General features: G+C 39.2%; 1 protein-coding gene across 1 annotated transcript; it reads left to right on the top strand.

Moving 5' to 3' along the window:
* Positions 1–13,600: 13,600 nt before the first annotated feature.
* Positions 13,601–15,491, top strand: LOC113964238. The gene is made up of 2 exons (XM_027676214.1): positions 13,601–13,690; positions 14,261–15,491. Exon 2 carries the CDS (start codon positions 14,286–14,288, stop codon positions 15,054–15,056), a length of 771 nt encoding a protein of 256 aa, XP_027532015.1. The 5' UTR covers positions 13,601–13,690; positions 14,261–14,285; the 3' UTR covers positions 15,057–15,491.
* The last annotated feature ends 7,552 nt before the right edge of the window (positions 15,492–23,043 follow it).

The raw sequence follows: 23,043 nt of genomic DNA on the forward strand, positions 1-23,043 counted from the left end.
TTCAAAATGAACATTTCTGAAAACTAAATTTAGCGAACTTGTAGGTCAGAATAACATAGCAGTTTGACTTGTTTGCATTCGTCTCCCAGTAAGGCTTGTGTTTATGCATATTCCCACCTAAAAATATTACACTGGCCATCATGTCAACAGTGGGAAGAAGGATAAAAATGCTGTACCCTTCAAGTGCAGATGTTGTTTTGCAGTGTGATGGGGATATGGGTGGGGGTCCTTCACTGATGCATTTCTGTTGCATCATGGTGCCAGAGGGGGTTGGCCAGAAGGAGGCTCCAGTCTGTGGCAGCTACAACAATGCCATTGCTGTCATGGGTAAACTGCATCTTCTCTTGGCAAGTGTGTTTCGTTTTGCCCTTGTTACCTATGCTCAGGGTGAGGAAAGAGATGGAAAAACCTGCTGCTCTGTCTGTGGAGATTTCAACTCTCTCCAGAGGCCAGGTTTTGGGAAGGGAATTCCATATAACTAGAAGAATTTAGGATGATACAGCTCTTCAGTGAGTCCATCCCTCTTGTACCTCAGTTTCTCTGGAGTGGCTATAGGAGGCCATGAAGAAAAAAGCGGTAGATGCAAAGACTTTTTATTTAAACTTCATACTGAACCATATTTAATGTGTCTTTCCCTGGATACTTGTTTGGAAGAAAGAAAGAACCCCTGGAGTCTCTCAAACTCCAATTTGAATTCGGTAATGCGCTGAAGTATCTGTGTGAAACAGTATTTTTCTTGTTTATTTATTTTTACACATACACACAAGCAGGCTAGGAAATCTGTAGTATATCACTTTGTGTTCTGCATCTACTTGATCACTCTTTGCTATGGTAATGAAAAACTAATATTTGACTTTCCTTTTTGAGGGAGGCAAGAGTACTTTTACAAGAGTGACCAGAATTTTTCAAGAATGTTTTAACCCCTCTTGCAGTCAAAACCATGTGTCCCTGAGGCCATGGCTTGAGACCTTTTAAGCCATGAGCTAATACTGTATGCATCCTTACAACTGAAATAATGGGAGGTCTATAACTGTTGTGGCATGGACACATTGTTTCTGAGTATCTAAATGAAGCTGACCTTTTCCATACTAATGTTCTATTGCTGTTAATATAAAAAGAGCATTTTTTTCAGAGATGGGAGTAGAAAGAAATATTACTATTACTTTAGTAAGATCTATGTATTCTAGATGCAATGAAATGAGAAAGGTCAAATTTTCTCTCCCATCTTTTTTTTTTTTTTTTGTATTCTCTAACTTCTCACCCATCTTTGTTGTACTAATGAAATTAAGATATCCTTCATGTTATAACTGTGAGCTAGGGGGATCTAAATTACCTTCATCTGGCATCATTCCAGTATACTATAAATGAAGTAATTGTCCTTGACTATAAAATTTGCATTTTCAAGACTTAATTGCTATCATTACATCTTTTTGTAATTCTATTAATTTAACTGAATGGAGCATTTGGTTTTATGGTAAAAATTTGCATTAAAGCATTGTACATCTAAATAGAATTTTAATATTTGCGTCAAAACCTCAGTACAGTTGTCCCACAGGACCTAAATAATTTTGCAAGAAGAGAATAGGAAGCAGTTGCACTTTAGGTCAACAAACAGGTTTTATTTTGGTGAATATTAATAGAACTTGCTGTAACAGGCTTCATGTGCTGAAAATCACTCCTGCCTGAGCTCTGCGAAAGTGTTATTAATCTATGAATTCCATACCATAATTCTTAACAGAAAATGTATTTGCTCAGATAGAGAGTAGGTAGGATGTATGTTTATTCTGTCACGGAAGGATGTGTGCCGTGAGCTGTTTTACTAAGGAATCACTCCTTCCCCTTTTGAACCCTTCTACGCCTGTTAGGTCATATGTTTTACTACTGATTGAGGAAGTACTGAATATGCAAGCAGCACTTTCTCTACAGTCTTATGTGTGCATGTAGTCATCTAACCAAGACCCACCCTGCCATGAAATTATTTAAGTGGTCAGGATGTGAGTATCTGTTGGGAAAAATCTTTGTCTTTGCTGTGGACCTTCTTCGGCCATTACATAGTTAATACTGCATAACCATTTAGACCTTCCTTTTTATTTTTCTTTTCTTCATTCTTTTCTGACAACACAAGGTACTTTGGTCATACAAAGACAGTGGAAAAGTGGTTAAAGCGGTGTTGGAATCTGAACTGGCTGATCACGTTGCAATTGCGATGATGCCATGTGCACATGGGGCCCAGTGGTAAGGTAAGACTGTGTTACTGAGTGTCCATAATTTGAAACTGAGTCCATCTTTTTGCAGTGGATTTATGTGGTAGTCAGTGGACTGTGACCTCACATTAGGTCTTTGGAGGTATTTAGGCCACTAGATCTCTTGGGAATTAGATACCTTGTGGGTCCCTCTCTGGTAACATACAGGCAGTCCCACTCAGGCACGTCAGGTAACCACTGACACATGTATGAGTAGAGAGTATTTCATGCTGGTCAGAAAAGTCTATGCTATTTTTCATTTTGTGTTAATAGATATCATCAAGTTGTATAACATTATTTATGGAAGTAATCAATCCAGCTTTGATTTATATTGAATATGCATGTTTTTCTTTCAAAAACAATTTTTTTTTGCAACATCTAAGTAATATTTCACAAGAGATAGAGTCTGCTAGTGACAGAAATCTCATTAACTACTCTTAATATATGTTGTGTTTACTGGACTTCATAATCATTGTGTAATTAAGCTTCACAACTGGCTTCTGAAGCAGAAAAGATGAAAGATGTCTCCATTAAAGAGGTTTATGGGATGGTGAAATTAAAGACAAATCTCTGAAAATATATAGGTAACCCTTTTTATTGGTTTCAGTGCCTAAATACCTCGGAGGGCCCTATGCTCTTGCAAAACTGTGTAGTAAGACTGGTGCCAGGCCAGACCCAAATCTGGGACCACAGGGTAGGCTCTATATGAGTTCATGACTTTTGGCCAAGTGCCACAGTCCTCGCCTTCTGCCCTTGTCTCTTGAATGAGAATCACACTTACTCACTGTGGGGACTGTGTGATGATTCAGGGTAGAAATGCAATGATTCAGGTGGAAATGCAATATAAAAGTGATAAGAGCAGATAACCTATTTCTTCCATAGCCATCTACATATGCAATATTTCTGTAGGAGTCTTGGTCTTTACTAGAAAAACTTCAGTGTCACAGATAGGGGGCAAAGGCTTGATAAGACTTATAATATAATGGCCCATCTTCGCGAACGAAGATTTGGGGAAAGGTCTTTTACCTTTCCAGCCTGCGCAATGGATTTTTTTTAGGTGAGACACAGCCTGCGCTGAAGAGCCCACCCTTTAATCCTAAGGTTCATCTGCCGGGGCCAAGCAAGCTTGGACAATGGCAGTGAGGTCCTCAGGACGTAGGTTTGTTTAGAGTGTCCTTCTCATAGATGGATGGCCACACAGGGCTAACGACCTCCATCAGGCCAGGAGACCGGGATTTGAACCCATGGTCGCAGCAGTGAAAGTCCTGCACGCTAACCACTAGGCCACCAGGGGTCTCGATAAGACTTATAGCTCAGCCTTAAAAACATCAGCTCTACTGTGCCACTGGAGTCTGCTGTGTTGTTCTAGGCATGTGCACAGGGTAAGAAGACTCACAGCAGAACTGCTCTACACAAAGACTGCATTTTTTCCACTTCAGGGAGAACCCTGTGTATATTCTTTCTCAATGGGTAAATTTCATTTGATGTGAACATTATGCTAAGGCTGAATTTCTAGGCAGATTATATGATAGTGCATTAGAAGAAAGAAAAAAACCCACCCTACCACCAACAAAAAAAGCCCAAATCCAAAACAAAACACATATTCTTTTGAAAAATCCAGGTCTAGCTGTTAGTGTCAATTATTTCAAACACCAACTGACTTTTCTGGCACATCTATCTCATTGAATCTTGGAAGTGATTTTATGTACTTTAAGCATTTGATCACATAATCAGCTTCTGCATAGCTTCAGCAAAGGATCCTGAGCATTGTCCTGGCAGATAGTCAAGTCAAACCTTACACAGAAACAAACATAAGGGAACAATTGTTGTCAAAACACATTGCATCACTTTGCATGCTAAAGCATTTGCTCTGGTAATCCACCATGCTGACGTGTCCCTCTGCTGATGCCATCTGAGCAGGGACTGTATCCTTAAAGTTGACATGTGCATCACATTATAGCAGTGATTTTGTTATATATCATTGGCATAATGGATATTCAGAAGAGATTCATAGTCTTGAAAGGTGGCTTGAATCCACAGATCTCATCCATGTTCTGGTGACTCAGAGCATTTTGGAAACTCATTTTATAAGATCTCACGCTGGCTTGGGCAAAGGCAAAGTAAACAGTCGCCTAGGGCAGCAGACTTGGGAGAGAGGCAGTCCAGGTCTCATTTCCTACCCACTCTCTGCTAACCATGACAGGAGTACAATCCTTTAACCTGCTTCTCCACTGTCCCTCCCACTCCCCTTTCCAGTGTAATTCTTATGGAAATCTAAAGACATCTTTTTGCCTCCTCCCCGTCTCATTTTCTTATTCACTCTCCCTCTAAAACTCTTGCTGATTTCTCCTAGCTTTTCTCCTCCAGGGAGATTCCACTGCTTGCTACTTGTGCTGTTCCAGGATTGTGAGAGGATTCCCTGTCTCCTCCCATCATTGCATTTCTTTCTGCAAACATCTATTTATTGCTCATTATTTGCAGCCTTTGCTGAATAGCCTCAGCCATCCTTGGGTTTTTGGTAGCATGAGTTATGTGTGCAATACAGTCCTGTGATAAAGTATAACAGATAATTTGCCTGCTGATAACCGTTGTTTCAAAAGAGTTTTTTCATACTGGGGAAAAATCCAGACAGATGTAGAAAACTTTGTTATATTGCTTATGACTCATGAGATTAAATGAGACAAAAGTAAGATGGTGTCAGCATGTCACTGAATCCCTGGAAAGGTGTGGCTTGCTCCGTTGGTAATGCTATTCATGGAACAAAAAATTAGATTGCAGAATTCATTGTCATGGGATATTATAGAAGCCAAAAGGCATAATCGGATTCAAAAGGGAATTAGGCAAATTGTTCTATCAATGATTGTCAAATGCAGTTATCTAGATGTAGCATCATGCTCAGAAAAACCCTAAAACACTGGTTGCTGGAAGATATTTGGCTATAGCAGTGCTAGGATCACCCTCTTAATGGACCGAGACTTCCTGTTCGGTGTTAAGGCTGAACTTTCAGTCTCTCTCAGTAGTACATGCCTTGTGGTTAAGGTGAACTACTGTGGACTTAGTCATCTGAAAGTTAATGTCATTTGAAAGTGAAGTTAAAGGAAGCCTATTTCAAGAAGCAGTTACTCCTGTCTATGTTGAATACACTTTAGGATGAGATAAATTACCTAGATTAGGTGTCCTGTACTTATGACTTGTACTTTTTTCCACTGAGCTTGATGGCTTTGTCTGTAAAAATGAGCAGAGTTCAGAAAGGAGTTTGTTTTTCCAAGTGAGAAAGCAAGACCTCAGATAGTGTGTGTGGGTGTTGTTTATATCTGAACTCTGTCCTTCTACATAGATATATTTTTCCCCCATGCCAAAGGTTTGGATTGCCTTAACTTGCTCAACCTGGCCAATTCTACCTCCTTCTGGCACACATAATATACACTCATTCCCTCAGACTACACTGAAAGAAGCTACAGAGTTGTACCAGTTTTCTACAATGACAAAACAGCATCCTTTCTTTGAGAGTAGTGCAAGTTTCCGAAATCAGTAGACTGGCAATTTGACAAGCTATGACAGAAGTCTCTAGAAGGCTTCTCGCACATTGGTGCATGCACAAATACCATACATAAGATAGCAGCAGATCCTTCAGTCGTTTGGTTTGTTATTTTTGCCTAAGGAAGTGGAGCTTACACATGTAGGCATATATTTGTTTGGGGTTTTGCTGGACTCATTGTCTCATATCCCTACTGGCAGTGGTTGTTATCAAGACAATTTAGTGAAGGGAAGCAAGGAACTGTGAGTAATTTGCTAAGTGTGAGGCCAAACATGATGTTTTAGCTTACTGCTCTCAAAATCTTAATTAGTACAATACTTTCACTAAGTTTTGGGATCTCTTCAGGAGTCAAAATGGTTGTGGTGGTGGTACCTTGGCAGAAGTTTTAGAAAAGATGGAGGAAAGTTTCCAAGGTGACAAATAATACACTAACAGTTAGCAATGACCAATGGCTCCATGTTCTTTTAATGCTCTTCCGGTAGATTTCCAGGAGACTAAGTAAGCAAAACTGAGGATAAAATTGTGGCCTGGTGTTACTGGAATTAATAGCAGCTTCACAATGCCTTCTGGGTACAAGGAGGATTTGGGACCACACATGCCATTGGGATTCTAGCAGGACCTTTGCTTGTGGCTCAGGGAGATTCAACTGGGGTTCAAGTAGACAGGGCTGCAGGGAACAAAAGTGGTACAAGGAAGCATTTACCTGTTTTTGACATCCAGAAACTATGCTTGCCATTTCGGAATTAGGTGAGCAGCAGGACCTTAAGGCTCAGGCAGCATCATTTAACTTTTTTCTGTTCAACCTGAGGCTTCAGTGGGATTGGTATCTCAGATTCTTATCCTTGTTCTCTATTTAATCAAGTAGAAATTGGACTCCATATCTTTTCTTCCTTTAAGAAATAAGTATCTGTAGATACACATCTTCAAAATAAACCTCCAAATATTTGGAGGCTTATCTTTTATTTATTGTATATATATGTCTATCTTTTCTATGTTACTTTCTAATCTCTTAAAAAATTTTCTTTTAGTGATAGGATTGATAATTTTGCAGGTAATGAATTGGACTTTGACAGACACTCAGCAAAGAGCCTCTGGATGTAAAAATGAAACTGCTGGTGTGAAAAAATTATCTGCACTAACCACTGGAAGCACACTGCAAAAATCCAGGTTGCTGAGCAATGTCTATGTTGTAAAGTAAGAACTCAGTCAAGTACAACAAACCCTGTGGTCCACTTGCCTTCACTCCCTGCTGGAGTCTGTCAACTGCTGTAGCTGAGGCTTAGATCAATTACACTACATATTGCTGGGATCGTGTGTTCTGATGACAGACAGGCTTGTATCCTACTCACTCTCATCCATCAGCCACGTTAGCAGCTTCAAAGGTATTAAGGAGTGAGCAAGCCTGACATTCTCAGCCCCAAATGACCTTGAGGAAATTTTTTTTTTTAAAAATCTGTGTTTATGTGTGGCAGGTGAGTCTATATAGGCACTATTCGTAAAGCTGGTTGTTTTGGGTGCTATGCAAGAGTTGATATGTGGTCAACACTACAGTTGGCTCCACAAAAAGATATTCTGAATGAGGAAGAAAAATTTTTGAGAAGGTGTTTGTAGATGCAGACTTTTCAGTCTTTGATATTGATCAGTAGAGTTTGGCTTCTCATGAGTAAATTTAAGATTTGTGGAAATGGTTAGGCTCAAACAACATGAATGCATCCATTACTTATTTTCTTTTTAGCTGCTTGATCTGAAACAGTTTCTCAACAAAAAAATTTATATTAAATGTAATTTTCTTATTATTCTCTTCTCATACCATTCTGGTTTAACAGCTAAGGCAGAAAATTTACACCCTTTTTGAAGTATTTAATGTTGTTACTTCAGAAAAAAAATTACTTGACTTCTGGAAAGGTCTGTAAGTTTTCAAATTGCAGAATCACCAAACAATTATTTGTCTATCCATTTATTGCTTATCCCCATTTCCTGAAGTTTTTCTTCTATGTATGTTGGAGTTTTTTTCCATCTCTCACAGTGCTTTGTTTATTATTCTTACAGCTTAAAGCTTTCTTCTTTCTTAGCCATTAGTTTCTCAGTTATGATCAAGTGTCAACATGAAAGCAAACATAAGCATCAATTATAAAAAATTACATAGTCTGTTTACATATTCATTAGCAGAAAGGATTTTTCTCTCAATGCATACCGGATGTGAACTGTAACTAGACATGTGAGTTGTCTTCATACTTATTCTCACATCTGAAATCTATCAGGTAGGTTTGGTAATCCAGTATTCACCTGCCAAGCATGGATTTCTTCCAGTATATGAGTAATACTTTTAAGTCTTTTGATAGCGGAGGTTATTCAAACATATTTTGAGTACCATCTTTTCCATAGGAAAAATTTTTTAGTTTCCTCCATAGGAAGACTGTTACATGATCTTCTACTTTAAATTAATTTGCTTTTTTTTTCCTCCCCCTCCATCACTTTATTTTTTCCTGAACAAAATTATAGGCATTAGGCAAAATTAAGGTTAAAAAAAAAAAAGGCTGGAGCATCACACTGAAGAAGGTCACTTTAAATTTTGCTACCATGAAACAAAATCTTTATTATGGAGAAGAAGTAATCAAGCCTTTGACATTTTAGAATTTCTTTTTAACTTAACAGTTAAGGGATTTTTTTTTTGCAATTCATCATTTTTCTGTGTATAATCAGACTTTATTTTTCAGTATAATTGCAATGAATTATAGACAAGCGTATTCTCTCCAATAGAAGAAGAAACAGCAAATGGGGTAAACTGGCAGTTCTTCAGTTTTTTTAAGTCACTATGAATATCAATTTGTCTGCCCCACTAATTTGTCAGGCATATGCTGCAGACGTCTTTCTCGCAAAGCATTCTTAACCCTCTCTAGAAAAGCAAAGTTTCCTTCATGTTAAAATGTGCCGGCCTCTTTGACGCCCATTGGGTCTGCCCAACATAGGTTGGTCTGCCCAGATGAGAGAAAAATCAAACAAAAGCACATTTACAGGTACCCATGGGTTGTCCGTCTTCTCCTTGGCCTCTGAGACACTAAGACAATCTTAGCTGAGTAAGTTGGTCCCTGAGTTCACAAGATGACTTTGGAAAGTTCTTTGTGGCTGTTTTAGCATAAAAACATGGCTCTGTGGATCTGATGGCAGGAACATGACCTTAAACTAGTTTGGGCAATGATGCTGTTATTCTTTCACTCGACGAATGGTGGTTGAAATCATAAACAAATGCTTTCTACATAGATGGTAGAGAGAACAACTGCTGCCTTGAGAAAAAAATCAAAATATTTCACTTCCAAAATATCTTTATAAATCCATATAAATGTATTTTTCATGTTGTGTCCCTAGAATAGTTAAGCCCAAGCAGAGAATAGTTAAGCCCAAGCAGAGTTAGGAGTAGAGTTGCTGAAATATTGCAGTGAGAGCTGTCATCAACCCCTTCTTAGTGTTTGGATCACTTTGACACCTGCAGTCTTGAGATTCTGAAGCTTGCAAACTCGACTAAACTTCAGTCCAAATGCAGTCTGAGCTACTCCTTCAGAGATTTGCACCTCTGACAGGCAGTTCTGTTGAGACTGGCAGCAAGCCTGCTAATTTTTACCAGTCGTGGCAGATTGTTCCCATGTTTTTTACCCTTAATATAAAGATGGTATGTTCAAATGCCTGGATTTTCATGTTCAAAGCCACTGAAACTTTCCTCACTGGTAAAATCATGTATTCACTCTTTTGCTTAAATGCTTCCAGGTTACCTGAACACACAATTGCACTGCAGCTCTGTTTAGATTCCTAATTTCCTTCTGTCTGAAAGCCGTTGAGATATCCAGCCATGCTTTTCCCAGGCCCTGAAATATCTAGAGCACTTCTTGCTGTCATCAGTGGGCTTCACATGGAGCTGGGCTCCATTTCTTATTTCGTTGTTGGTGTAAAAGGCTTGCAGAAACTCCTAGATGTGGACAAACATGACAGCAGAACGATGGCAATCCCTGGCTGGCCAGTGGCCCCTCAGGATACTGTTACCATCCAGAAAAATACAGAGCAGCCTGTAAGAACTCCTATCTCTTTTGGGTAGGAAGGCAGAAGAAAGGGAACATATGACTCTCTTCAACAACTTACTGCCCTGTAAAAGGATTTTAAAGAATCTTTGGGGAAAAATTTAGGCCTCAGATGCACACATGTGGATCTCATTGATTTCATAGGAGGCCATGAGAGTGTGTACATTAACAGACAAAATATTCCTTTTGATCTTTAAGAACAATTAATATAACACATGGAATTGCACTACTGTGTAATAAAATATTTTTTGCTATTTCATTAAAAGTACTCCCCAAGCTCAAATACAAAACAATGTAGCATCCCAGGACATGGTCTTTTAATGGTATATCTTCACCAATGCTTTTCACCTTTGGTGCTTTTTGTAAATGTGTTTGGCTGCTTTGAACTTCAGTAAAACATTTGTACCTAATAAAATAACAAGACCAAGCACTCTCCTGTCCTCACATGTGTCCATGCTTGAGAATGGCACTGTAATTGGAAGCGAAAGGAGAAATAGTTGTCCTGACTATCTGCAGGGACTTCCCTGTGACCAGGTCTTTTCTGCTGCCATACAAGACACAAGTGTGATGGCTAAGCACTTATTCCATAAGCCTGCAAGCACAGAGCATTTCAGCACGTGCTTACACTTGTGAGCATTTGGGTTGCCAAGTACCCCTTGTGGTTAATACCTTGAAGAGTGTGATGGTTTAAAAACCTCTGCTGACATAGACTTTGCAGGGGCGTGCCAGACCGACAGCTTGAAGGTGGCTCCCCAGGGTCTATCTACACCTTGAAACTGCTGTAGCTGCACCTACCTGTGAGTGGCTGGTAATGAAATGCAATGAACCTCAATTGAGGGTGTCTTTGCTTTCTTTTTGCCTACCTGAAATTCCCAGTGTGTTAAACTGACAGATGTATTCACTGTGAAATCGGAAGCAGCTTCTGCCTGGAAAGGTTCCCACAAACAGATTAACAAGTCCAGGGGTGAGCGAGTGGAATTGAACAGTCTGTCTGCAACAGCTTCTTAGGTGGAACAGCAAGTGCTTCTTCACCAGGGAAACAACACAATGTGCCTTTTGAAGAAGAAACTAACATAAGGTCTTTTCAGGTCTCTATTGATCTGTCAAATTGCAAATAAAAGGGAGATAAACTGTAGGAGTCACTTTGTCAAGGAAAGTCTTGTGTGAATAGAAGGATCGTTGTTTTATCCCAGAACAAGAATTTACATGTTTCCTTTTGAAGTGAGCTGTGGTCTTGTTCCCTACTCCCCAGTCTGTCGGTTACACAAGAGACTTTTCTCCTGAAAGGTTTCCGTGAGTCTTCCCGGCCATAAGACTGGTTTTGTTCCTGTTTTTGTACTTGAGCATCTCTATCTTTTTGACTGAAGTGCTCTGTATGTATTCACCTTCAGGGAGAAACTGAATCTAGAACCTTTCCATCTGATGCCCTAGCTAAGATTTTATGAACAATGGAGAGGAAGATAATAACAGTCCTGTCATGATAATGTATGCAGCCCTGGCCATAAGTGGCACTTGTATTTTAGTAATAATAAATAAATCTCTTTGGCGGTATTTATATTGTGCTGATTCTCTAAATTCAGTGGATTGAATATTTTTTGCTATAAAGCTTCACAGATTACAGCTGTAGCTATAGTATTCTATGAAAAGCCATTTAGCTTAATCAGTTTTGATTGTAGTTTTATTGCTTAGTTGATAGTATCAGATGCTATTTATTGTATCCAGATCCACATCTATAAACATTTAATATTATTTTTGGTGACTCTAATTTGATGGGAAAAATGACTTTTTTGTCCCCCTCCCCATCTCTTCAAATGTATATAATAATGGCCCATCTTCGCGAACGAAGATTTGGGGAAAGGTCTTTTACCTTTCCAGCCTGCGCAATGGATTTTTTAGGTGAGACACAGCCTGCGCTGAACTGAGCCCACCCTTTAATCCTAAGGTTCATCTGCCGGGGCCAAGCAAGCTTGGACAATGGCAGTGAGGTCCTCAGGACGTAGGTTTGTTTAGAGTGTCCTTCTCATAGATGGATGGCCACACAGGGCTAACGACCTCCATCAGGCCAGGAGACCGGGACTTGAACCCGTGGACGCAGCAGTGAAAGTCCTGCACGCTAACCACTAGGCCACCAGGGGTCTCAAATGGTACTGCCTGTAAAATTTTGCTGAAAAACTGAAGCTGTAAAGAGCTTGGGAAAAAAAACCCACAACAACAAACAAACCAGAAAACCCACAAAAAAAACAGAAGTCCAAAACAAACAAAAAAGCAATCCCCAAAAAGCCACCACAAACACCAAAACTCTGTTTTTTCATGCCTTCTTAGACTATTAGAAAATACTTATTTTGCAGAAGATTGCTACTGATATCAAAGTGAGGAACAGAATACTATTGCTAATAGAAAAGTATTGACATAGCTGGAGATCAGGTACTCCCTAGCACCCATCCACTGTCCTCTTTGTAGTAGGGAGATATGCCTGCAGTGCTTTGGAGAGGAGAGCAGCTGAAGCTAAAACACTCTCCATATAATGCTGTATTACAATGAACCTTTTCAGTGTGTTAATGCAGTAAAATTCCTGTTATCTGAATTCGATATTCTCCAATTACAGTAACTCCTGATTCAGATAAATGGGAATCACCAAGATATAAACTTGCAGAGTTTATTAACTCACTGGATATTAATATCTTCCTAGTATTATTTATATAATCTGCAGCATGATCTGGCACATAAGCACAGCAGGTTTAGTTTAGTTTATTTTACAAATTCAGTGCAAATTGCCTCTTGCACCAAAAAATGCATTCAAGGTAGACCTCAGGGTATAAATCTGAATTTATGTTAACCAGGCTTCCTATGTTCCAGTTCGTAAGTATATCCTAACAGATTCATCAGAAAGAAGGATAGTCAGTACAGAAATGCAAAAGAAAAAAATATTATCTGTATTGCAGCACCCATAGAAGTGGAGATAGGATCTACTTTCATTCTTTTCCAGCTGCAGGAAGATTCTAGATAGTATTTTGGATTGTTTCTTTCTTCTGTTTATATTCAGAACGGAGTAGAGAAAGTCTTGGGGCAACTGATGCCCTATGGTGAATTGATTTAAGTAGATGCAGATAGATTATTTGTGAATTTTGTTCCTGGCGCTACAAGTGAGAGAGGATGCTGAAGGCAGCTTTTCTAAGCATCAAAAGTGGAGATAAAGTTTAGTGTTCTGTGGGATGACTTAGCTGCATGTAGAGCTGCTCCTTAAAGATTAGGCCAGCCTAATTAAATATGGGTGTACATTAAACACTTCAATCTACAGCTTCTACCCGTCTTTTTGTGAGGCATTTGGTTGGTGCTGAATGCTTGTTTAATTTTTGAGTTTAGCTTGTGCACGCAGCTGAAGTTTATCTAAGCTTATTTCCTTCTTAAGGAAAAACTGCAGACTGGAGTCCAGAATGCCTCACCCTCTTTTTGGTGCTCTGCTACCTCCTTGCTGTCTGTCAGGGGTGGGAAGGGCCATAGGTATTGCCCCTCTTTAGAATGGGTGAATCGGGTATGTTTGTTTTTAGGTGGGGAAAAAAAAGTACCATCCAATCCTGGTATTTATTTTGATGCTCAAAAATGACATAAAAGCGGCATGCCAGGGAGGAATTCCCATTGAGAAGGAAGAAAACAGCCCTGCACTCCTCTGTGATTGGGACTGACTGTGTTGTTGCTGGGTGGATGCTGCGTGATGCTGTTGCTGCTCCTGCTCCAGCACTGTGATGTTTCTGTTCCAGATTGTGCTGACTCACATTCAAGAAAAAATGATACACAGACACAACGCACTGTAACTTTTTTCCTTTCCCCCAGTAACCTCGGTAAGTGTTTGATTTCTTTTTCCTCTCTTTGGCTAGTGTGGTGCTAATGTATCTTTACAGTTAGAATTAATAGGAGGGGGAAAGGCAACCTTGTAAACAAACTGGTAGCAGACAGATTAATCAAGGAGAGGGCATTTAAATGCAACCTGCTGTTTGTGGTACATCCATCTCTCTCTAAAGCTGATCAATCCTGATAACTCGTCTGTCTCTACAAACTACACTTCTTAAATGGGAGAAGTGCTTACAATGCCCATTTACAACTGTATTCTGTTTAATTAGTCAGCACAGCCAGTGCTGCAGGGATAGATCACTTGCCTTTAAAGATTTGAGAATGTTAATAGTACAGTATATCATTTTAATTATTGTTGGATTAATGTTGTGTCTCGAAGAACATCTAATGCAAATCACAAGAAATGGCCTGAAGTGACCCAAGGGTTGTGCTTTATTAGAAAAGTAATAGGTCCATTGCTTAAATATAAAGAGAGGTTCTTTCTTCAAATGTCACTGCACTGGGCTTCTCCGTGTGTGTATGTAGAAATGAAATCCTTTTGCTTCCACCTTTGTCCACAGAAAGTTTCTGTAGCTCATGCACTAAATGGCTGAGACAGTAGCTGTAATACCAACAGATGAAGAGGAGATCCAAAATAATAGTGATGATGAAGATCGATTTCTGAATCATGATACTGTTACTGCGTCCCTTGGTTGCTCTGCCAGCCCTTCGTTAGCCAGCCTTAATGAAGACAGGGGAAGCGCAACGATGCCAGAAAGACTGTCTGTCCTCTCCAGCAAGGCCATGGCCCAGCTAAAAGCCCTGACTGGCCCAGAGATGGTTAGTGGTGGCCAGGCCCAGAGGACAGCCTCTGAGTTGGCTGAGCATCATCTGACAGATGTAGATGTATCATTAGCTGGCTTGTTGTATCCTGTGGTAGTTGGTAACTTGCAGTCCGTGGACATTGCCTCCCTGTGCTCCAAAAGCTCCAGTTCAGAAGTGCTGCAGGTCCCAGGGGTGCTCTGTGAGGCTGGCGAACCCCCACAGGCTGGGACTGACCAAAAGGACTGCTACACACAGCAGGCAGAGAGTGGCACCAGTGGTAATACAGCCTCTTGTAGTCTGGGCCATGTGATTTGGATGAAGACCACAACAGTAATGGAGACCTTAGAAAATAAGAAACAAGAGGAAAAGGAGAAATATCGGCTCCAGCTAGCTATGTACCGACGGCTTCTGTTGTTGCGCTCCATCAGGAGTTTGCATAGGCAGCTGGAGCAGCAGCAGGCCAGGTTGCAGGAATGCTATGGCACAGTAATAAATACCAAGAAAGAAGTGTTGAAACACATTTGCTCAGCCTCGCCCTCACCTTCACCGTAATCGTGTTGCTGCATGCAAAAATGAGCTTTGCAATGCCACCAGAGCTGCCAGCAAGCTTGCATGCTACAGGGGTGGTGTCCTCATACCCAAGGGTATGCGCCCATGTGCACTCAAAATACAGAGGAAACAGCAATAGCAGCAGAGCAAGAAGAGATGAGAGAAGGTAAAGTGTGGGCCCCTGAATTTATTTGGAGGAAACCAGAGTAAGATTGAACTTGTGCGAGAAGTTGACTCCTGATGCACACTCAAAGCCTCAAGCTGAAATAGGATTTTTTTGGCATATAGGTTCGTAAAAAGAAAAAAATCATCACAAAACTGGGAACCTAGTCCGACAACTGATTCATAAAGGTGGTCAGATGCAGGGTTGCTGCATGCTGAATATGTGATATGATGCATCTCCCTTCTACTTTCAGTGTTAACAAAATTTGAAGAGAATGAGGGTTTTCCTCATTCTTGTTTTCCTGCAAGAATACCTGAATCTAGAAAGCAAGGATATTTGAAACACTTAGACTTGATCCTATCTACCTAGGTGCCTGTTTTTCACAAAACTGCTAAGGCCATTGCACATTTGCAACCTCTACTTTCCTTTAAAATTTATTCAAACTGACCAGAAATTATTGTGGGAAGGTAGGACAGTCACACGCACAGGGAAACAGTACAACTGCTTAAGCCAGATTTCCTCAGGAAAGCAAGGTAAAAACAAAGGCCTTGTAATCTGATGTTGCATTGGAAACCCAGGCTGGCAGCACCAGGGGAATGTTTGAGGTCTGCACAATTATTAATCTACTGCTAAATCCCAGTAGCACTAGCATCTGCAAATCAAGCATATTTTGTGCCTTACTGCTGTCATTTAATGGAAGTTGGTGACAATTAGCATTTTTTATCCAGGTGTATTAGACATGTGGAAAACCCTGGAGCACTGTTTCTCCAATTGCAAAGTTAGGATGTCTGCAGGAAATTTGATGTCAGTATGCAACAAACACACAGGGAAAATGAAAGCAAAAAATGCAACTTTTTTGTATGTATTTAAAAGGCAATGTGAGTCCCTATTATTGAACAGCAAATTGAATAGTTTTAAGGTCGGAAGCAAAATATGATTCAAGAAAAGGTAAAAAAAATTTTCTTTTTCTAGGATTTAAAGTGATACAGAAAAATCTCATTTTCTTCAGATGTTTATTTCTGATCATGCCACCTTTTCTTTTCCCGGGTGTTTTTCTCTTTTAATAACTGTTTAAGTAGATGAACAATCAAACAGTTTTTTGGTGGTTTTTGTTTTTTTTTCTGCATTAAAAGACAAGCCTGTTATTAATGCTCCTATCTTTCTAGGATAATGTGCTATATATAGGAAACTTTTTATTATCACCTTTTTTTTTTTGGTGCATATGAGAAAGAGGTGTTGGTCTGCGCATGCACACACACCTCCCTGTATTCAAGAGGTTATGAAAAGCTGGTGCTTCTTTTTTTCTGTAGCAGAAGAAGGAATAATGTCCCAAAATAATCTCTGCTGTCTATGAGGAGTTTGGTTGATTAGATTCACATACACACATCTGTGAGCAAGGTATTGAAGTAATTCAACAAATGAAGTGCAGCACAACATTGTCATTATTCCGTCTTTGTATTTCTGCGCACCCAAAATTATGGAAGCCCCCTGGGTATACACAACCTTAGATAGGTTCATTCATCTCCTTGGGCCCTTATGTAGCCTCTCACACAGCATAAACTAGTAACTTTGAATGCAGAATTACCATAGAAACATCCTTGGCATCAAGGAGATATTTGAAGGAGCATCCTCTCTGCCTCATTTGGGGAATTCAGGTTGCCAGAGGCCTTTAGTGGGCTACAGAAGAGAGCTGGGGGTTGCATGTGACTGAGAAACATTATTCCTGAGCTCTGATCCCATCTAGCTCTCTACTCAGCCTTGGGAAAGCTGTTCTCTCTCCGCAGTGCAGGTTTCCCAAAGAGTGCCTAAATACCAAACTCATCTCAGAGGTAACCTGTTCTTTCTCAACGTGCCTCTCAAAAAAGAATGTTGATCATGGCCAACAGGGCTATGTAAAAATTCTTTTCTTTCCACCCTCATCCCACCCTCCTGCTATTTCATGAACTGCAAAAGCCTTTTTGCCATTGGTTAAGAGTGAGTGTTATGTGAACCAAACGCAAGCAAACCACTATTATGTCATCTCTCCTGGGGAAAGAAGCGTTGGAGAAGGATCATATCTCAAAAATATTACTGCATTTTGAAACCAAATGTCAAATTGCTTCCATTAGGAGGACAGTCAAAATGAATGTTGTTGTTAATGTTGGTCAACTTTTTTTGGACTGAAAAAAATTATCTTTAAATTACATTCAGGTTGACTAATACTATCATGTAACTTTCCACTGAAATAAAATAGATGAACAAAAATACATTAAAAAAAAAAACAACAAACAAAACTACAAAATCCTCTGGTAAGACAAAGTAACTGCTTTGCCTCAGTAGCTGCTGAAGTACAGTACTGTCCTGCATTTGTTGCAAGAATACCCTACATTACTACTTAGAGCTACCTAGAGTGTCATTTGCATTTAAGAGTAGCTAGAATAACATTAAAGAATACTTCTCACATAATACCCACTGCAGCAACAGTTAGTCTGTCAACCTGTCCAATTGTAAATTCTTTGTGGCAGAACTGTGACAATCTTTGTTTTGTACATTTCATAAAATTTCTTGATCCTAACTAGGATCAGTAGATGCCTCAGCATTATGAATATTAAATACTGAAAGATTTGTGCATGAGCAGTGCTGTCTGACAGCTGGCAGGAAAATGAAGCCAACACTTATTCTGTGCGTGCTCACTCTTTCCATCTAGTACATTTATGGATACATGCAAAATAAATGTTAACTGAGGAACTAACATCAGTCTTTGCAACAATTTGCTGTTTAGCTTGTGCTTCTAGTGTGGCTACTAATAAGTGAAGTTGGACAAACCAATTAAACACAATATGATTTTTAAAATGAGTTTGTTTTAGAAACTTGGAAAATGTGGCTTAACAGCTATGGTTTTTTCCTTAGATATTTTTGTATGTTTTGGAAGTTGAAGGCCAGTGAGAAAGTGACAATGCCATGGGTAACTCATGGAGGTGGTTTCAGGCACACCAGGCAGAGCAACAGTCTTAGATTTAATGAAAGTCTGTCCTTCCAAATTGTTCAACCTCCTTATGTGTTTAGGAGGTTTGGTAGTTTGGATGAGGTTCAACTAAATTTCTCAAAATTTTTATATTTATCCAAACTGAACTCACGTGGTTCTCACAGGTCTCGAGTACTGATGACAAAATAAGTAGTTTTGGGAGTGCCTTTCTCCCCGTTATCTTTCCTGTCTTCCAGAGCCTGTCAAAATAACAATGTCCATGAGAAATCTTTTCTGCAATTTGACAGTTATGCTACCTACTTTTACAGGAAGCTTGAAGTCAAATGATGCTGCCTGAGCCTTAAAGTCTTGCTGCTCACCTAATTCTCAGATGGCAGAAAAGAATCATGGGTTTACTATGAAAGAGTGGGATATTTAAAAGGTGTCAGCTCTCTTGGAATACTTGCTACCACTAAAAAAGTTGTAGCTTGTGCCTACTTAAAATCAGAAATCTTCAAGAACAGAATGGAGTTATGGACAATTAAGTGACAAAATGCATTACTGATGTGTTCTTTAACAAAAAGTGCTTTTCTTCTGCATCTCCGGCATTTCAGCTAGCTAAACTAAACTGCTGCCCCGGAGACTCTTCAGAACTATGTTTTTACTGTTTTTGTTGTTGATGGTTACAAGTTAGACAAGATCAATGGCCCACCTTAAAATGTTCAATTATTACCTCTTGTGATGGAGCTGTGCAAGGGGTTAGTTCAATTCCTCCTTCCTGAGATTTTCTTGTGTGTCTATCACACTCCCTTATTAGGACAGTGAAGATTTTACCAATTTATAGTAAATGTATGATATTGTGGTAAACTTATGAGCCATGCAATATTAAATGCGGATCACCCTCCACTGTTCTTTAAACAATGAAAATTATGGACTCTGGGCATAAGCATACAAAAGATAGATTTAAAGATGGGGTTGTTTAAATCACCCCTGGATCAAGTAGGCTTGGGAAACCCTTTAGAGTCCTTGTTACAGTTTATTTCTATAAATGTTGTAAATCTAGAATATAAATGCATTGGAGAGCACCTTTTGTTTATGACTGTTGAAAGAAGTGAAGTAATGCAAAGGTGGGCTTGGGATATGCTTGAATGGGACCCTGCTCCAAATGCAATGAGTAAGGAATAAACGTTCCTTATTCTTGAAGCTCACGGATTTGGATGAGCATGATTGCCAAAAACCTGGAGGATGATCGGATAATGGGAGTGACTGGAACTACAAGGAAAGATGTCTCAGAGTTTGATTTTTAATGTAGCATGGAGAATTACACACTGCACAGGTTTTTTTGTTCAGTTAAAGATGACCTTTTCTTTTTCTTGCTCCTGAAAAAAGTCTTTTGGATCATTAGGTTAGATGGTGCTAAGGGTTGTTTGTGTAACTGCAGTACATAGGAGTTGACACCTATCTCTGAAGTTGAGTGACATTAGTTATTGTTGCCAAAATTTACACATACAACTTACTCCTAGACCTGGTTTCTATCTAAATTGTAATATACTGAAGTTGAGTGTCCTGCTGACTTTCAATGACACTTGAATCCAGGCCAGGAGTTTGAGGTGGTATGCGTTGTTCAAGTCCCTTCTCAATTTTGATTAATTTCTATCTCCTGGTGTCTTCAAACAATGCCTTGTGTGGTACTAATCTTTGTCTTTCTGGCAAAATGTTTGGAAGACTTGGGAGAAGAGGAAAAAGGCCTTCCTATCAGTCTCTTGAGCTACTGAAGAAAGGGGAGGTAGGTTTGTTTTTTTTAATTTAGTGAAAACTTAAAGCAGGGGAGGTTGTCCTGTGAAAACACTTTTGGAGGTTTTACTTAAATGTCTTGAAAATAACAATGTTTCCTACAGCTGCAAGTAAGTTTCCTTAATTGTATTGTTCATCTTTTCACACAATTTTAGCCAAGTCTACAAAACAAACAATAAAGTTGCCTCCATCTCTGACAAATCAAGTCTCTAAGTCCCCAGCCCAAAGTGACTTCTGTGTGCATGAGTGGCAAGGCATTCTTGAGAATCTCAATAAAAGTTACATTTTCCCTTTGATGGGTGGGGGTTGGAAAGGAAAGGGAATGTGTGACCATTCATCACAGCTCCAGGCTCGTTAGTACCCAGGAACTTTCTACTCTAAATGACAAAGAGTTTCACTGTCACCAAAGAGAAATTGCCGCTGACCTTAGACCTCTTTTTGGAAAGTAAAATAATGGAGCACAGGAGCAGATTTTGATATTTGACCGAATTCTACACAATTATCATGCATGTGTATATAATAAAATTAATTCTGTGTCTCTGCATTGTAGCCTCCGGCAAGCAGCGTACAATCAGTTTTGTATGTATAATAGATCACAGAGTTGTTCATGAATAATACAAATGCATTGAGCAGATACTAGTGAGTGAGGATGTTTGTCTTTGCATGGAATCGAAGTGAACATGTAATATTGTGATAATATATATTTGATGAATTCAGGTCTGACTTGCCTTTGCCATAGCCTGCTAATTCCCCGACAAGGGTTGCCACAATAATTGAGTTTCCAATAACATTATGATTATTTCCACATGATAATTTAATTGTAGGTATTTTTTAATATTGTAATAATGTAGATTTGTGATTATTATGCATTTGCATGCAGATTTTCATGGTGTCTCGGAGCACATCCCTACATTTATAACTTAATTTCCTATATTATTGCATATATATTTTGGGATGAACTCATTAATGCAACCAAAAAAAAGTAGGTCTTTTTGGTCATTTTGCCTTTATTATAAATGGCTGAAAGCTTTGCTCATTTTTTTAGACCAGTCTAAACAAGTGAATAAACAAAAGACAACTGTAATTCATGGATGGATTAATTTAAAATAATAATGTAATTACAAATCATGGCAGATTTGTCTGAGGCAATTGGGATGTAGACTGGTACAAATTTTGCTTTACTGAAAAAAAGCTTGTTTAAATGAATCACCAAGTTTAGTAGAGGCTGTTTTCCATTCTTCCAAATCCCCTATATTACGTGATGGCAAAGTAACACTGGCTCAGAATTCATGAGTGCCTGTTCAAATAGCTATAACAACATGGAAGCTGGAACATCTGTATCTAGCTAGCTATTATTTTGCCAAGCAAAGTAAGAATAGAATTGTGTATACAGTCATGACACCAGCAGGGATTTTAATGAGTTAAATTGTCCACTCTGGAAAGATGTTGGTTACTTACCTGATAACAACCTTCAAACTACATTAGAAAGCCTTGCCTGAAATTTGATGGGACAAAGGGAGGCAGAAATGAACTCTGTTCCCATTAATTGGAGCAGACATTCATATGATCCTGTGAGCATTCTGCTTCAAATCAGAGAGCTCTCTTCCAGGCATGTGGAAAATTCAAAGAGGAGAAAATGTCTTTAGTTAAATACTTCTGTTTTGAAGAGAAAATTCTCAGAGAAAGTGACACAGGCTTTGTGTATTGTTCATTTTTCTAGTACACGTAGTTGGAGGAATGTTCACCTTTTATCTGTAAAAATCTCAGCTCTGCAAATTGAACTGGGCTCACAACAGATTTCTTTGTCTATCTGTAGCTGTCAGGTTGGTTTTCCATTGCCTACATGACAGGAACATGCAACAGGAGCTAGGCGAACACACCTGGTCCAAATCTTCAGACATGGAAGTTTAAAACTAGGGGCTGGAATATACAGCTTTCTGCTATCTTTTCACATTGCTCTTCAGTGAACATTGGTGCTATTGCTTCCAGTTTAGTTTGGTGCCTGGTTTCTACTTTCAAACATATTCCTCTAAATTAACAACAGAAGAGACACAATGAGATTAAGTCCCTTCTCTTTCATCTTTACTTGTTCTGTGGACTGAAGCAGAAAAGCAGAAGCCTGATTTAGGCAGTGAAGAGAGCAGTTATGATTCAACAGTATAAGATGGTCTCTCTAGGTTTTGCAGCAGAATGACTTCTTATGTAGGTAAATTAGATTCTGTCCTGAAACCCATTTGATCCAAGTCTTTTGTAAACTCCATATCTTACTGAGAAGCACCTTGGCAACTGACTTCACTAGCAGCTGTAAAAGTATCAAAAGATGAAGGTGGTCCCACTGGTAGAAGTTCACAAATCTGTACCCATGCCTTGCTGAGATCAGGTGATAGTTCAACACAGGGGATCTGGAAGGTCAGTCTCTTATTTTTTTTTTTAAGGAGCCACCAGCATAAAATTAAAGATATGTTTTACCCTGTGGCAATAGATCTTAAATGATCTCAGGTGTTGTTTGTCACACATAAAGTACCATAGACTATAAATGTATCATTCTCTCTCTAAGTCCTGGATGCAATTTATAATCCTTCTTGTCATGGGGAAACTTGAGGTTGTTTCAGATACGAGGTTATTTATACTTGGATGATTGTCTTCATTACTTTATGTCCTGATGTTGCTTTTACATATATGTATATGATAGGTGGGTACATAAAATTAGAAACAAGCCCATTGAAAAGCACTGATTAATGTCATATTCATGAGTAATTTTCTCTGATGAAAGAAATTGAGACTAAAATTTTATAATACAGAGAATGTAGCTGCTCTGGCCTCTCAACCATTCCATCATCACAAAGGTTAGGCCTTGGAAGAGCTCAGTTCCTTTTCTACCTTTACCTGATGGGATTTGAACTTGAGTCAGAATTGCTCTAACATTTTAAATTGGGGAAAGTGGTGTGGGGTTTCTCAGCCTTTCCTATTAGTGCTGCTTCTCACTTGTGGCAATGGATGTATGGAAAAAGTCCTGCCAAAAATGGACTGATGAATCAGAAGTTTTTAATGTTGTTTGAACATGTGTTAAGATGGCTCTTTGCAGAGTC

The sequence above is a fragment of the Neopelma chrysocephalum genome, unplaced genomic scaffold (assembly GCF_003984885.1).
Source record: "Neopelma chrysocephalum unplaced genomic scaffold, ASM398488v2 Primary Assembly neopelma1_26b, whole genome shotgun sequence".
NCBI lineage: Eukaryota > Metazoa > Chordata > Aves > Passeriformes > Pipridae > Neopelma > Neopelma chrysocephalum.